The sequence below is a fragment of the Oryza sativa genome, chromosome 6, assembly GCF_034140825.1.
Source record: "Oryza sativa Japonica Group chromosome 6, ASM3414082v1".
Classification (NCBI taxonomy): Eukaryota; Viridiplantae; Streptophyta; class Magnoliopsida; order Poales; family Poaceae; genus Oryza; species Oryza sativa.
In genome coordinates this window covers 9165110-9179766 of record NC_089040.1, presented here as the reverse complement: position 1 = coordinate 9179766, position 14657 = coordinate 9165110, and the positions used below count along the sequence as shown (strand labels likewise).

At 42.4% G+C, this 14657-nt stretch overlaps 2 protein-coding genes across 2 annotated transcripts; both read right to left on the bottom strand.

The window, feature by feature from the left end:
• Positions 1-949: 949 nt before the first annotated feature.
• On the bottom strand, positions 950-1963 carry LOC136356799 (uncharacterized). The gene is made up of 5 exons (XM_066311238.1): positions 1865-1963; positions 1658-1768; positions 1501-1573; positions 1308-1406; positions 950-1228 (listed from the first exon to the last, which is right to left on the bottom strand). The coding sequence occupies exons 2-5, from the start codon at positions 1705-1707 to the stop codon at positions 1046-1048; spliced, it is 405 nt and encodes a 134-aa protein (XP_066167335.1). The 5' UTR covers positions 1708-1768; positions 1865-1963; the 3' UTR covers positions 950-1045.
• Positions 1964-7883: 5920 nt separating this feature from the next.
• Positions 7884-12170, bottom strand: LOC136356798 (uncharacterized). Its single transcript, XM_066311237.1, has 2 exons — positions 11691-12170; positions 7884-11280 (listed from the first exon to the last, which is right to left on the bottom strand). The coding sequence occupies exon 2, from the start codon at positions 11278-11280 to the stop codon at positions 7948-7950; it is 3333 nt and encodes a 1110-aa protein (XP_066167334.1). The 5' UTR covers positions 11691-12170; the 3' UTR covers positions 7884-7947.
• Between the last annotated feature and the right edge of the window lie 2487 nt (positions 12171-14657).

Sequence of the window (14657 nt, the reverse complement as noted above, 5' to 3'; positions counted from 1 at the left end):
GCGGCATCCTCCACCGCCCTCCAGCTCACCGCCCGTCCCCGCGCCGCTGCCCACCTCCCTGCCCCTGCGCGCTGCCCGTGACAGAGAGAGGAGAGAGAGGAAGAGGAGTATGAAAGTACATTGATCAGTGGCCGGTTGCATGCACCGACTCAGGCCTTTATCGGACTTCAAAATTTGTTCATTTCACTCCATTCATATCGAGCTATGAGCACACCGTGCGTGCGAGTACGATCGAGCTATTCCGTGCATCACTTGCAGGCCGGTACGTTAGTTCTTACTGCCTCCATTGCCTTAAACTTATCGTCGGCCCTGGCCAGCGCCACGGGTCTTCCCGTCACCGGTGGCCTCTCTCATGCCTCACAATACTAATGGCATCCAAAATATGTGTAAAACAGAAAAATATACACTGGTGGAGAAACCCTTTGTAGTCCCGGTTCGTAACCCCCCTTTAGTCCCGGTTTCCAAACCGGGAGTACCAATCCGGGACTAAAGATCGCTATCTTTAGTCCCGGGTGAAATAACCGGGAGTAAAGATCGATCTTTAGTCCCGGTTGGTAACACCAACCGGGACTAAAGATGGCTCAGCCACGTGGCCGGCTGAGCCATCTTTAGTCCCGGTTGGTGTTACCAACCGGGACTAAAGATCGAGCTGACCATTTTTTTTTGCATGGCCCTGTTGCTGCATGGTTTATATATATATATAGTTTATATATATATATATATATATATATATATATATATATATATATATATATATATATATATATATATATAAACCATGCATATATATGTTTCAATACATATATATGCATACATATATATATATGTATATATATATATATTATATTATATTATATGTATATACATGCATAATATATATGTATTTATACACATATATATGTTATGCAAATTAATGCATATGTATATAGATATATATATATGACCAAAATATATTTACATTATAGAAAATGTGTACACATGCATATAGAAACATATGTAGTCATGTATTAATTACAATCCATTATATGTCCTAGCTAGCTAGCTATCATTTCGACGTAGTAGTACTCGCTGCTAGCTCAGAAGCTAAGGACCGGTGAATTGTGTTTCCGTCGTAGTAGAATTCACCCTTGGGATTAAGGATTTCTTCGTTGATGAATCCCATGAGTTGTTCTTGAACCGCCGTGATAAATTCCTTGTGTGTGGTCAGGTTATCCCTCATGCGAATAAACTATATGAATGTATGAAATTGATTAGTAATTAAACAAGAAATCGCTACGTAATGAAATTTTGAATTTATTTGTACGTACATCGAGCTCTCTTGTGGTGATGATTTGGTTTGCAAGGCAGTGGCAATACTCGCACACGTAATAGCCGCACAAGTTATTTCCCTGCTTTTGCTTTGCGCACTACAAATAAATGACAAACAACGAGAGATCTAATTAATATACACTTGTATGTATTTGAATCGGAGAAATATAAATATAGAGCATGTGTACTCACAGGAAATTTGAACTTCCGCCTAAGTCTTTCTCTCCATTTGCCGCGGACCAAATGACGGAACCGATACCAAGCCCTACATGGAGTTTAAAGCTATGATTCGTAGTAGCAATTAACATAACAAGATTTTCTTAATTAACAAAGGAACTTATGACGGTACCTGTCTATAAGTTCGAAAACCTTGTCAAACGTAGACTCTTTTTTATCCATTGAGTCATATACGTTGACGGTGCAGGCCTCCAGGTCGAAGAGTAAAAGCACCCAGTGGAATCTGCAATGTGCGTGGGATGCATTACATATGAAACACTTAGCAAGTTCGTACGGGAATGAAATTTGGTATGTAGGAAGACAGTAAAATTAAACTAACTCTGTGTTGTATGGCAACAGTATGAACGTCTTGTAATGCTGCGCCTTCAGGAGATGGACGAGATTGTCCTCTGTTTCTTGTGGATATTGGTCGAGCAATGCGACGTTTACTCTCCGAGGGTCGATGAATCCAGTATCGAAAACCCTCCGCCGTCGGGCCCTTTGAATCTCCATTCTACAACGATAAAAGGGAGTATATTATTTTCTATAGTCTACTTATATACAAGGACCTAATTTATTAAAGGAGACGTATAGTAAGAAATCTAACCGAACGATATACTTACAAAATCCAGCAACTCATAATAGAGACGTCGAGGGCGTCCAGCTGGTATAGTTCGTAGATTCCCTTGAAATTGATCCAGAGAATGTCATCTCCTTGCAAGAAGTCCGTGTCCCTGATCCTCGCTCCGATCATCTCTCTACCGGCGGCGCTCATCTCCATGTACAGCTGATGGAATTTGTACATTTGTGTGGGTAGGGACTGCAGCAGCTCAGGCTTGACAAGCGGTTTACCGAGTTCGTACATGTATTTCACTTCCGCCTTTTCGATTGGTGCGACTCCTAGCAATTGATCCGTAGTTAGACCGGTGTCAGTAATAAATTGTTCTATCGTCATTTCTTTACCGGTAACCAACGGCTCGATCTCCTGTTTTGGTTGCTCTCCAAGCTGAGGGACTGGTTTGGACTTTCCAGAAGATGCTTTCTTCAGCGTTCGCTCATAGTCCGATAGCTTGATGGCCTCCTTGACAGATGCAGACATACCCCTGAAGAAGTTCCTGACACTGGGGTCTATAGGAATCTTCTTTTCTGGACTTCGAGGCTTGAATTGTCTCTTGACTTCTGATGCAACGTAAGCGTCAAGCTCCTCTTGCGTGCAATCGTACCCCGGGTCCTTGTTCTTGTCGGCGTCAACTTTCGCCTTCTTCGTTGCCCTTGTGTGGGCAGGCGGTGCAGCTGGGGGGGCCCTTGACTTTGAAGGTGCCGGAAGAGGAGCTTGCGGGGGAGTAGGTGTAGGAGCACGAGGAGGAGTCGGTGCAGGATCCTGAGGAGGAGTCGATGCTGGAGCCTGAGGTGGAGACGGTGCTGGCGGAGCATGAGGAGGAGACGGTGCAGGATCATGAGGAGGAGATGGCGGAGCCGGAGGAGATGGTGCACGAGACGCCGCTTGTCGCCCAGGGAGGATGATGTACCGCCTGCGCCATAGAATAATGGCATGGCTTGTGTCTCGTAGATGCGTCTCACCGTCTCCTCCAGGGTAATCCAGCTCGAGGTCCTCGTACGCGCCTTCGACCAACTCAACTTCGACCTTCGAGTATCCTGCTGGAATCGGCCTGCAGTGGTAAGTACCTGAAGGGTCCGTTGGGATGGCCATGCCCGACGCCACCTTCATGTTGTGAGAGATTATTTATTAGTAATCAACATATATAAGCAGGAACTAGCGGAATGGCTAAATCTTACCTTTATTGATAAGTTCTTGAAAGGAATATGCAGCTCACATGGTGTCCGCTGAGTGATGTCATCAACGGGACAGGTCGATTCGTCCTGTGTTTGCATGGCGTCCATGCTCTGCGATCCTACCTGCCCCGTTGAGGCGCAGCTGCTACGGTTTCCTGACGGGCTCACCATTGCAGGAGGAATGGTCGGCTGGGGATCATGGGACCGATGTGCGGCCATGCGTTCATCAACCTTCCTTGCCACCTCCTCTTGCATGTTGAGTTCGTAGCTCGATACCCGGAACTCTAGGTCTGCAATCTTCGCCTCGGTATCTCTCTTGCTCCTCATCCGACTCCTGTACGTGTGGATGTCCTCCTTGAAACCAATCTTCCAAGGAATCACCCCTTTCCCTCGTGTTCGTCCTGGATGCTCTGGAGTCTGCAGGGCGAGTGTCAGCTCGTCCCTATCTCTGTCGGGTCGGAACGTGCCCTGAGAGGAGGCTTCCACTGCATCTGTTAGTCGTTGCGCAGCCTCTCGTATCTGAACGCCGAATACCAGTGAGCCATCAGCTGGGTTGAGCGTTCCACCGTGAGCATAGTACCAGAACTTCGATCGTTCCGGCCAATTGGCTGTTGCCGGTTCGATACCCCTCTCAATCAAGCTAGCCTCCATCTCCTCCCACTTCGGCATCGCGACGCTATAGCCTCCTGACCCCAAGTGGTGATGGTACTTCTTCTTGGCGGCATTTTCTTTGTTTCTTTCCATCATCGCCTGCCCTTGTTCACCTGTCTTATATGCAACGAACTCGTCCCAGTGATCCCTTAGCTTTGGGAATGTGTCGAAGTTCGGTGTCTGCCCCTTCAGTATATACTTCTTGTACAGATCTCCCTTGAAGCTCTGAAACTGTTCTGCCATTTTCTTCAGAGTCCACCTTTTCACTTTGTCCTCTGTACCCGCAGGAAGGGTGAATGTCTCGAGCATTGTGGTCCACAGCATCTCTTTCTCCGAATCTGGGACAAAGCTCTCATGATCTCCTCGTGCCCTTGTTCTTCGCCAGTACACCGTACTGACAGGCACGTTATCCCGCACAACCCAACCGCTGTGACGTACATAGTTCTTGGCGGCTTCGGCCGGGGCACTAGGACGTCCATCTTCTTCCACTTCCGTTATGATGTGCCGACCCTCAAGCTTCTTCGCTGCACCTCGTTGCCCGCGTGCCCTCTTCTGTCCAACGGAGGGTTGACTACCACTAGCCTCCTCCTCCTGGTTCCCCTCCACATCCCTTTCCACGTGCCCCTGCTGGTTCCCCTCCGCATCCCTCTCCACGTTCCCTTCCTCGTTCAAGTACTGGTTTGGATCCTCGTTCCCCTCTTCTTCATTCCAGTACTGGCTGCTTCCCTCCGCGATTGTATCGTACAATATCTGTTCCTCATCGCGGTCAGCCATCTGTTGATACAAGAAACATCTGCTAAGTCACGAGACATTTATGTTTTAACAATCTAAGTCATGTATGCTAAGTGTAAATGTCGTACATTAGAACCCTACACAAACTTACGTGCTAAGTCTAATTACAAATCGTGATATAAGCTAAGTCTAGGTGACGTATATTATACAACCCTAGCTAGTAAATAATTATATACTAAGTCTAATTACAAATAAAGTAATCTTATATTAAAACTCAAATAATATTACATGCTAAGACTAAAATAGTCATGTATGCTAAGTGTTTCGTGCATATATGCTAAGTCTAATTAAGACAACAATAGTCAATTGCTACTTGTCGCACCATTTCCGTAGTAAATAATTATATACTAAGTCTAATCTCAAATAAAGTAATCTTATATTAAAACTCAAATAATATTACATGCTAAGACTAAAATAGTCATGTCTGCTAAGTGTTTCGTGCGTATATGCTAAGTGTAATTAAGACTACAATAGTCAATTGCTACTTGTCGCACCACTTCCGTAGTAAATAATTATATACTAAGTCTAATCTCAAATAAAGTAATCTTATATTAAAACTCAAATAATATTACATGCTAAGACTAAAATAGTCATGTCTGCTAAGTGTTTCGTGCGTATATGCTAAGTGTAATTAAGACTACAATAGTCAATTGCTACTTGTCGCACCACTTCCGTAGTCAATAATTATATACTAAGTCTAATTACAAATAAAGTAATCTTATATATATATTCAAATAATATTACATGCTAAGACTAAAATAGTCATGTATGCTAAGTGTTTCGTGCGTATATGCTAAGTCTAATTAAGACTACAATAGTCAATTGCTACTTGTCGCACCACTTCCGTAGTCAATAATTACATACTAAGTCTAATTACAAATAAAGTAATCTTATATTAAAACTCAAATAATATTAGAACACTACACAATCTTATATGATAAGTCTAATTACAGGGCTAATAATCTTAATTAATTGCATTACAAATATAACAATCATTTATATTATTACGTCACTTGCCTGCTCCAATTCCTTCTAGGGCTAGCTCTTCCACTCAGGCTTGACGGACGACTCCGACAACACGTCTTTTCTGCAAGATACAAAAAGATGTATATAGTCAAATGCGAAGTAACATATACATATATATATATATATATACATATATATATATATACATATATATATATATACATATATATATATATATATTGCATTTCACGTTAACGTTCGTTCGATCGTTCTCGTTCTCGTTCACGTTCTCGCGGCAACATACATTGACGTGTTCGTTCTCGCTCTCGTTCGTTCGATCGTTCTCGTTCTCGTTCACGTTCTCACGGCAACGTACGTTGACGTGTTCGTTCTCGCTTCTCGTTCGTTCGATCGTTCTCGTTCTCGTTCGTTAATGGCGGTGTGGCGGCATCGGGGCGGCGGTTGGCGCCGTGGCGACGGCGGCGGCGTGGCGACGGCGTGGCGACGGCGGCGGCGTGGCGACGGCGTGGCGACGGCGGCGTGGCGACGGCGGCGGCGTGGTGACGGCGTGGCGACGGTGGCGTGGCGACGGCGGCGGCGGCGGCGTGGCGTTGGGGGGGGGGGGCGGCATCGGGGCGGCGGTTGGCGCCGTGGCGACGGCGGCGGCGTGGCGACGGCGGCGGCGTGGGCGACGGCGGCGGCGTGGCGACGGCGTGGCGACGGCGGCGTGGCGACGGCGGCGGCGGGGTGACGGCGTGGCGACGGTGGCGTGGCGACGGCGGCGGCGGCGGCGGGGCGTTGCGGGGCCGTGGCGGCGGCGGCGTGGCGTGGCGGCGGCGACGGAGAGAGACGGAGAGAGATCGAGCTGAGATCGGAGAGATCGAGAGATAAGGGAGATCTGGCGGCGGCGGCTCTCACCCCAGAGATGCGGCGGCAGCGGAGGAGGCGGAGGCGGCGGCGAGGACGACGAGCTCGAGACGACGGCGAGATACGGCGGCGTCGGCGCGGGGATTTGCCCTAGGCAGTGGCGGCGAAGGAGAGAGGCCGAGAGAGATCGATCGGCCGAAAACGTCTAAGTGTTGGTGAAGAAGACGAGGGCGCACCGGGAATATATATACCCCCGGATCTTTACTCCCGGTTGTTGAGAACAACCGGGACTAAAGATATCTTTAGTCCCGGTTGTTGAGAACAACCGGGAGTAAAGAAAAGATATTTACTCCCGGTTGTTGAGAACAACCGGGACTAAAGATATCTTTAGTCCCGGTTGTTCTTAACAACCGGGAGTAAATATCTTTTCCCGCTATTTCGAAATTCTTTTTAAACCCGGTTAGGGTTAAGAACCGGGACTAAAGATTATAGCACTGCATATGATTTTCTCTTACATATGTGTTTATAAAATAGAAGTTAATGCATTAACATTATTTAAAGTACTAAAGATTAATGACAATTACTTCGAAAAATTATTTTTGTCTGTAATAAATTAAGTGGATAAATCGTAATAAGCAAATATATGACTTATAATTAATAAAAATTCCAATATATATATATATACTTAGCATATATATGAATGATATTATTATATTGGTAAAAACTCTAATTAAGATATGTATGTACATACTGCATGATTTAAAATTAATAAAAATTGTAATCATCATATATACTTAGCGTAGGAATTATATTAAATTAAATGCTAAAAACTCTAATTAACATATGTAAATGCCACATGCATGATTTAAACCTTTTAAAAATTCGAATAGTCATATATAAGTAGCATATGAAAGATAGTAAATTAAATTGTGAAAAACTCTAATATATGAATGATAGTTTTAAAAATATATTAAATTTAATACTTTTAAAAATTCTCCAGTCAATTATAATTAGCATATGAATGATAGTAAATTAAATGTTAAAAACTCTAATTAACATATAAAATTGCCACTTGCGTGATTTAAAACTTTTAAAAATACAATAGTCAATTATAATTAGCATATGAATGCTAGTAAATTAAATGTTAAAAACTCTAATTAACGTACATATGAAATTGCCACCTGTGTGATTTAAAACTTTTAAAAATTGTAAGTATCACATATAACTAGCATATACATGATTTGAACTTGTTGAAACCTCTAATAATCGTGCGTAATTAACATATGCCATACATCAATTGATTTATATGGATAATCAATACATCCAAAATAGTTTACATCGTGTACACAATAATTACGGCATTACATCGGCGGTGACGGTTGACCGCACGTACTTTCTCCTCACTATTGTTCCCTCCTTGTGATCGCTGCGTGAGTAAGGGGTGTCTTCATTTGATAGGAGGATGCTAGGGTCAATCGTCACCGTGAAAGGGGGTTGCCCATCCAACTGATCGTAATCCTCGTCAGTCTTGTCCTCAACTCCGACGATTTTTCTTTTGCCTGGGAGAACCACTTGACGCTTAGGCTCATCAGGCCCTCTGCCCTTCTTTCCTTTGCTAGACATGTCCTTCACGAAAAAGACTTGCGTTACATCATTGGCAAGGACAAAAGGTTCGTCCGAGTATCCAACCTTGTTAAGGTCAACAGTTGTCATCCCACTGTCATCAATCATTACGCCTCCACCAGTCAACCTAACCCATTGGCACCGGAACAGAGGAACCTTGAGAGGACCATAGTCAAGTTCCCATATGTCCTCGATGGCACCGTAATACGTGGCAGTTGTTCCATCGTGTCCCATGGCATCGACACGAACAGCGCTGTTTTGGTTCGTGCTCTTCATGTCTTGGGCTCTCGTGTAGAATGTGTACCCATTGATCTCATATCCCTGGAATGTCGCGATCGACCCAGACGGTCCCCTCGCCAGGAAGGCAAGTTGTTGGTTGATCGACTCGTTACCCATGAGATGTTGTCGTAGCCACGCGGGGAAAGTATCAATGTGATGCCGTGTAATCCATACATCGGACTTACCGATGTTCCTGGCGCGAACTAGAGCCAAGTGCTCCTCGATGTAAGGAGCTACCAATGAAGAGTGTTGCAGAACAGTGAAATGGGCTTTACGGAATAAATTGTTGTCTACCGTCATAATTGCTTTCCTTCCGAGAGTTCCCTTTCCCCGTAGTCTCCCTTCATGGCGTGATTCCGGTACCCCGATTGGGCGAAGGTCTTCGATAAATTCTACGCAAAATTCGATGACCTCCTCTGTTCCATAACCCTTGGCGATGCTTGCCTCTGGACGAGCACGGTTACGAACATACTTCTTCAGAACGCCCATGTACCTCTCGAAAGGAAACATGTTGTGTAGGTACATAGGCCCGAGAATACGGATCTCTTTCACAAGGTGACAAAGCAGATGTGTCATTATATTGAAAAATGAAGGTGGAAATATCAACTCAAAACTGACGAGACATTGCACCACTTCATTCTGAAGGGCATCTAATCTATCCGGATCGATGACCTTCTGCGAAATTGCGTTCATGAATGCACATAGCTTTGTTATTGTTGCCCAGACATTGTCTGGAAGGATACCCCTTATTACAACTGGTAGCAGTTGTGTCATCAACACGTGACAGTCATGAGACTTTAGGTTTGTGAACTTCTTCTCCTTCGTGCTTATTATTCGCTTGATATTCGTGGAGTATCCAGACGGTACCTTTATGCTCTCCAAGCATTCAAACATACTTTCCTTCTCTGCCTTGCTAAGAGTGTAGCTGGCTGGACTCAAGTAATGGCTTCCTTTCTCCTTTGGTTCCGGGTGAAGGTCGCCGCGTTGTTCCATATGCTTCAGATCATTACGTGCTTCCAGTGTATCTTTCGACTTTCCGTATACACCTAGGAAGCCAAGAAGGTTTACGCAAAGGTTCTTAGTGAGGTGCATCACGTCGATTGCGTGGCGTACGTCCAAGAATTCCCAATATGGTAACTCCCAAAATATAGAGTTCTTTTTCCACATCGCCGCGTGACCATCTTCGCTCTCTATATGCTGGCTTCCAGGGCCCTTTCCGAACACTACTTTAAGATCTTTAACCATAGCAAACACTGTTTTCCCGCTGCGATGTTTAGGCTTCGTACGGTGGTCGGCCTTATGTTCGAAGTGCTTGCCTTTCTTCCGTACCGGGTGGTTTGCTGCAAGGAATCGACGATGACCCATGTATACAACCTTCCTACAGTGCTTAAGATACGTACTTTCTGTTTCATCCATACAGTGAGTGCAAGCCTTGTACCCCTTGTTGGACTGTCCGGATAGGTTGCTAAGTGCAGGCCAATCGTTGATGGTTACGAACAGCAGCGCTCGTAGGTTAAACTCCTCCTGTTTGTCCTCGTCCCACACGGGGACACCTTCCTTCTTCCACAACTGTTTAAGATCCTCGACCAGTGGTCTTAGGTACACGTCGATGTCGTTACCAGGTTGCTTGGGGCCTTGAATAATAATCGGCATCATTATGTACTTCCTCTTCATGCATAGCCAGGGGGGGAGGTTGTAGATACACATCGTAACGGGCCAAGTGCTATGGCCGCTGCTCATCTCTCCAAAAGGATTCATGCCATCCGTACTCAAACCAAACCGTATGTTTCGTGCGTCCTTTCCAAATTCTTTAAATTTTCTATCGATGTTTCGCCACTGCGAACCATCGGCGGGGTGTCTCAGCATCCCGTCCTGTTGACGCTCTTCAGCGTGCCATCGCAACATTCTAGCATTCCCCTTGTTCCTGAACAAACGCCTTAGCCGTGGTATTATAGGGAAATACCACATCACCTTAGCAGGAATTCTCTTCTTTGTTAGCTGCCCGTCAACTTCTCCTGGATCGTCCCGTCTAATCTTGTATCGTAGTGCTTTGCAAACAGGGCATGCTTCTAGGTTCTCGTACTCCTCACCGCGATATAGGATACAATCGTTCGGACATGCGTGAATCTTATGAACTTCCAGTCCTAACGGGCAGACTATCTTCTTAGCCTCGTACGTTGTCTCGGGCAATTTGTTTCCCCCCGGAAGAATGTTCTTGACGAGTTTCAATAAATCGCCAAATGCCTTGTCACTAACCCCATTTTTTGCCTTCCATTGCAACAACTCCAGAGTGGTATCCAACTTTTTGTGCCCCTGCTCGCAACCTGGGTACAACGAAGTTCTGTGGTCCTCCAACATCTTGTCTAATTTATGGGCCTCCTTTTCACTTTCGCAGTCCTCCCTGGCGTCCTGCAACATTTGACCAAGATCATCCGCAACGTCGTTACCATCAGCAGCTATTTCCTCCTCGCCCGTTTGATTTCCTTCAAATCCAACAAATTGAGCAAAGTCCGGAATATTGTCGTCTTCCACTTCATCTTCTTCCATTTCAACACCTTGCTCTCCGTGGGATGTCCAACAATTATAGCTTGGCATGAACCCCGACTCAAACAAGTGGAAATGAATAGTCCTGGATGCAGAATACTCCTTCTGATTCTTACACTTATTGCATGGACAACAAATAAAACCCCTTTTCCTGTTAGCTTCGGCCACTCTCAAAAAATAGTGCACGCCGTCAATAAACTCTTTGGACCGCCGGTCAGCGTACATCCATTGCCGATCCATCTACATGAGTCAAAAAAACCGTACACAAATAATTATTCTTACAATAATGACAGTCATACAATAATTATAAGATATCTTTATTCATACAAAAATCATAAAATATTACACCAAATAATTCTTAAAAACTATTTGTTAAGTAATAAACTAATTTTAATGTGTTTTACTTCTTTTAATTTTCATTTTAGTTTGTTTTCTATTATTTAAGATTAACTTTCACTAGAGTTTTCCTTCTCAACTATTTTATAAAACCTTATTTAGCAAATGAACTAAATTTCTATATATTCTTTCTTCCCCACACACATTTTCTCTCTCATCAACTTACAACTACATTTTGGAGACAAAAAAAGTGTGCAAAACATAGGTGCAAATGTAGTATGACAAAAAAAACATTGGAGGATGAAGTTGCAAACCTTTTAGGCACCTCCGATTTGTATGTAATCACCAAAATAAATTCAATAGAAATTTTGGCATGACCTCCCCTCTTTTTTGAAGAAATTTTGAAGCTTGCTCGGGCAGCTGGAGGAGGAAGAAGACATATATATAGGGGTGGGACTTTAGTCCCGGTTGGTAGCACCAACCGGGGCTAAAGATCACCGGGATCTTTAGTCCCGGTTGGTATTACCAACCGGGACTAAAGTTAACATCTTTAGTCCCGGTTGGTGTTATCAACCGGGACTAAAGATACCGGGAGGGCCTGACAGACCCTGACAGCATTCGAACCGGGACTAAAGATCATCTTTAGTCCCGGTTGGTAACACAACCCGGGACTAAAGATCAAATATGCCCGTTACCCTTTTGAACCGGGACTAAAGAACATCTTTAGCCCCGGTTTTTATTGCATCCGGGACTACTGTGGAAATCGGCCGACCGACGAAAGATGGTTTCTCCACCAGTGATATAATGCAAATCACATATATAATAAAAACCTGAAAAACTATCGCGGGATCAAAAAATGAACACCTGAGATTCGTCCACGTTACAATAAATTCATGAGTAAATCTACGAGTAAAGTTTTTACTCGTGATGGCGTGAACGAATTTTAGACGTCCATTTATTGATCCAACGATAGTTTTCAGGTTTCCACGGCATATATAGTTTCCATCATATATATATATATATATATATATATATATATATATATATATATATATATATATATATATATATATATATATATATATATATATATATATATATATATATATATATAACCATATAAAAAATGGATAGTTAGATATCTTACTAGTAATTTTATTATGGAGGTGGATAGTAGAGAAGGTAGTAACTTCATCTAACAACAGCATTATTACATTATAAGAAAGCACTAAAAAATTGAACTCTCCCCTCTCTCATCCCCGGCCTCTCTCTTTTTTTTTGCGAGGCCTCTCTATTTTCTACTCAACCATTGCTCTAGATGTGGACCTTATATATGGGTTTGGATTTTTATTTTATATAATTTTTGAACACACTTCATGAATATTTTTTTTAAAAAAATACTCAAATTGTTTCATCGGTTTTTATATATTTTATTCTATTTTTTGGAGTTTGTTTTTAAAAAATACTTTTATTTATTTTCCATTTCTTTTTTTCAATTTTAATTCTTTTTATATCAAAGTAGATGAGTGGGAAAGGCGCCTACACTTATAATGGATTATAGATGTGATGTGATTGAAAGCCATCTTGCAAAATCGACAAATAATAGTTATCTATCAAACCAATTGCTCATCACAAAATATTAATCAAACACACTTTAATTTTACAACTATCATAGTCATCTTTTGTTAACCCAAAAAGACAAATGCAGAGAATGAGCACGATGGAGCAATAAGTGTTTCTCGTGATCGATGAACCATCAGGTTATTTTAAAAGGTTAATCGCATTTGACATCTCTAAGGTAAGCAGCATTATTATTACAATTTTCACCACCACCTTCAAGCTCATTTTGGGTTAATCGATCGTCACTTCATCAGCCGCATGCACCATGAGTTGAGCAGCTCCACAATACATGATGGTCATTATAGATTCGTATTAACATCATATCATGAAGGTAACGAATAATATAGAACCAATAAACTTGCCGTTACACATTAATTGGTCATTGACAAATCATACACACTCATAGTCTGCAATAGATCTGCTCTAACTACAACCAGTGGGTGAGCCCGAGCAGTTGCCTAGCTAGGATGCCAAGCCTTAAGGCTGTTGATGGCTCTGCCTTTTCTTCTCTAATCATGCTCACTTTTTAACTACATATTGGTCCACATTGTAAGGGAGGATGACATGGAGTGAAACTCTCACTCACTTCTTCCGTACTAGCCAAAAGCCCATGCGTTGCTACGGAAAAACTAAATGAGTTTCTAGTTAAATCAAATTCAGCACATATTTAGTTTAAGTAGGACTTTTATGATTTTCCTTATTGAACAAGTAGGTGATTTCAAAATTTAGGGAGTACCAGCAGTGAAACGGGAGAGGACTCGTTAAAGGGGTTTAAGTAGTATAGATATAGCCTAAACATTTATTGTTTCATGTTATACAAATGGGGCATTTGCAAATTTGCCACCGTTTTTTTTAATATTGCAAGGATGCCACTCGAATGACAGTTCTAATGATATTTTTACAATTTTCTAGTGACAGTTTACAATTTTTTAGTGACAGTTTTGTAATAATGATTCAAAATAGTGGTAAATTTACAATTGCCCTTATACAAATATATCGATCAAGATTCTTCTCCGTCAGGGAGAAGCACCAGTGGAGTAATGGGAGTGTGTTTTCAATAAAATTTTAGTGAAGCACCTAGAGAATTGTCACTTAGCCTTTATTTCTTTAAGTCTGTTACGAAGTAGATTCGTGAGGTGTAAGTGTAGTATGCATGTATAGTGGTATGTGTATGTATGTGTCTTTAATATAATTATAAAAACATATTGGTGCACGTTACACATATATATTTTGTTCAAGATTGCTATATGTCCTACATACATATCGTTCAAGTAGGGCTCTCTTATATTTAGGTTGTGTTCGAACGAGTGGATTGGTGTCGCACGTAAAAGAGAGGTTATTAGTGAGTGATTAAGAGTGTGTTTTGTTCGTGCTCAAAGTTAAATAGGATATGGTTATTAGAATATAATGGTCCTATTATTTTTTTTTGGTGGATATAACCATGCAGTTTCTTGTCAATTGGATGAATAGGAATGGATAAATTGAAAATAAAATCATATTAAGTAATAATAAAATATGTTAATTGTTATAAATGTAGCCATAACCTATACTGATTAACAAGAAAACATATTAATTACTGATAATCAATTACTAATGATCAAGAATAGTAAAGTTGGGTAGTATATTCGTGGAATATTCTCTCTCCGGACCATCTTATCCAC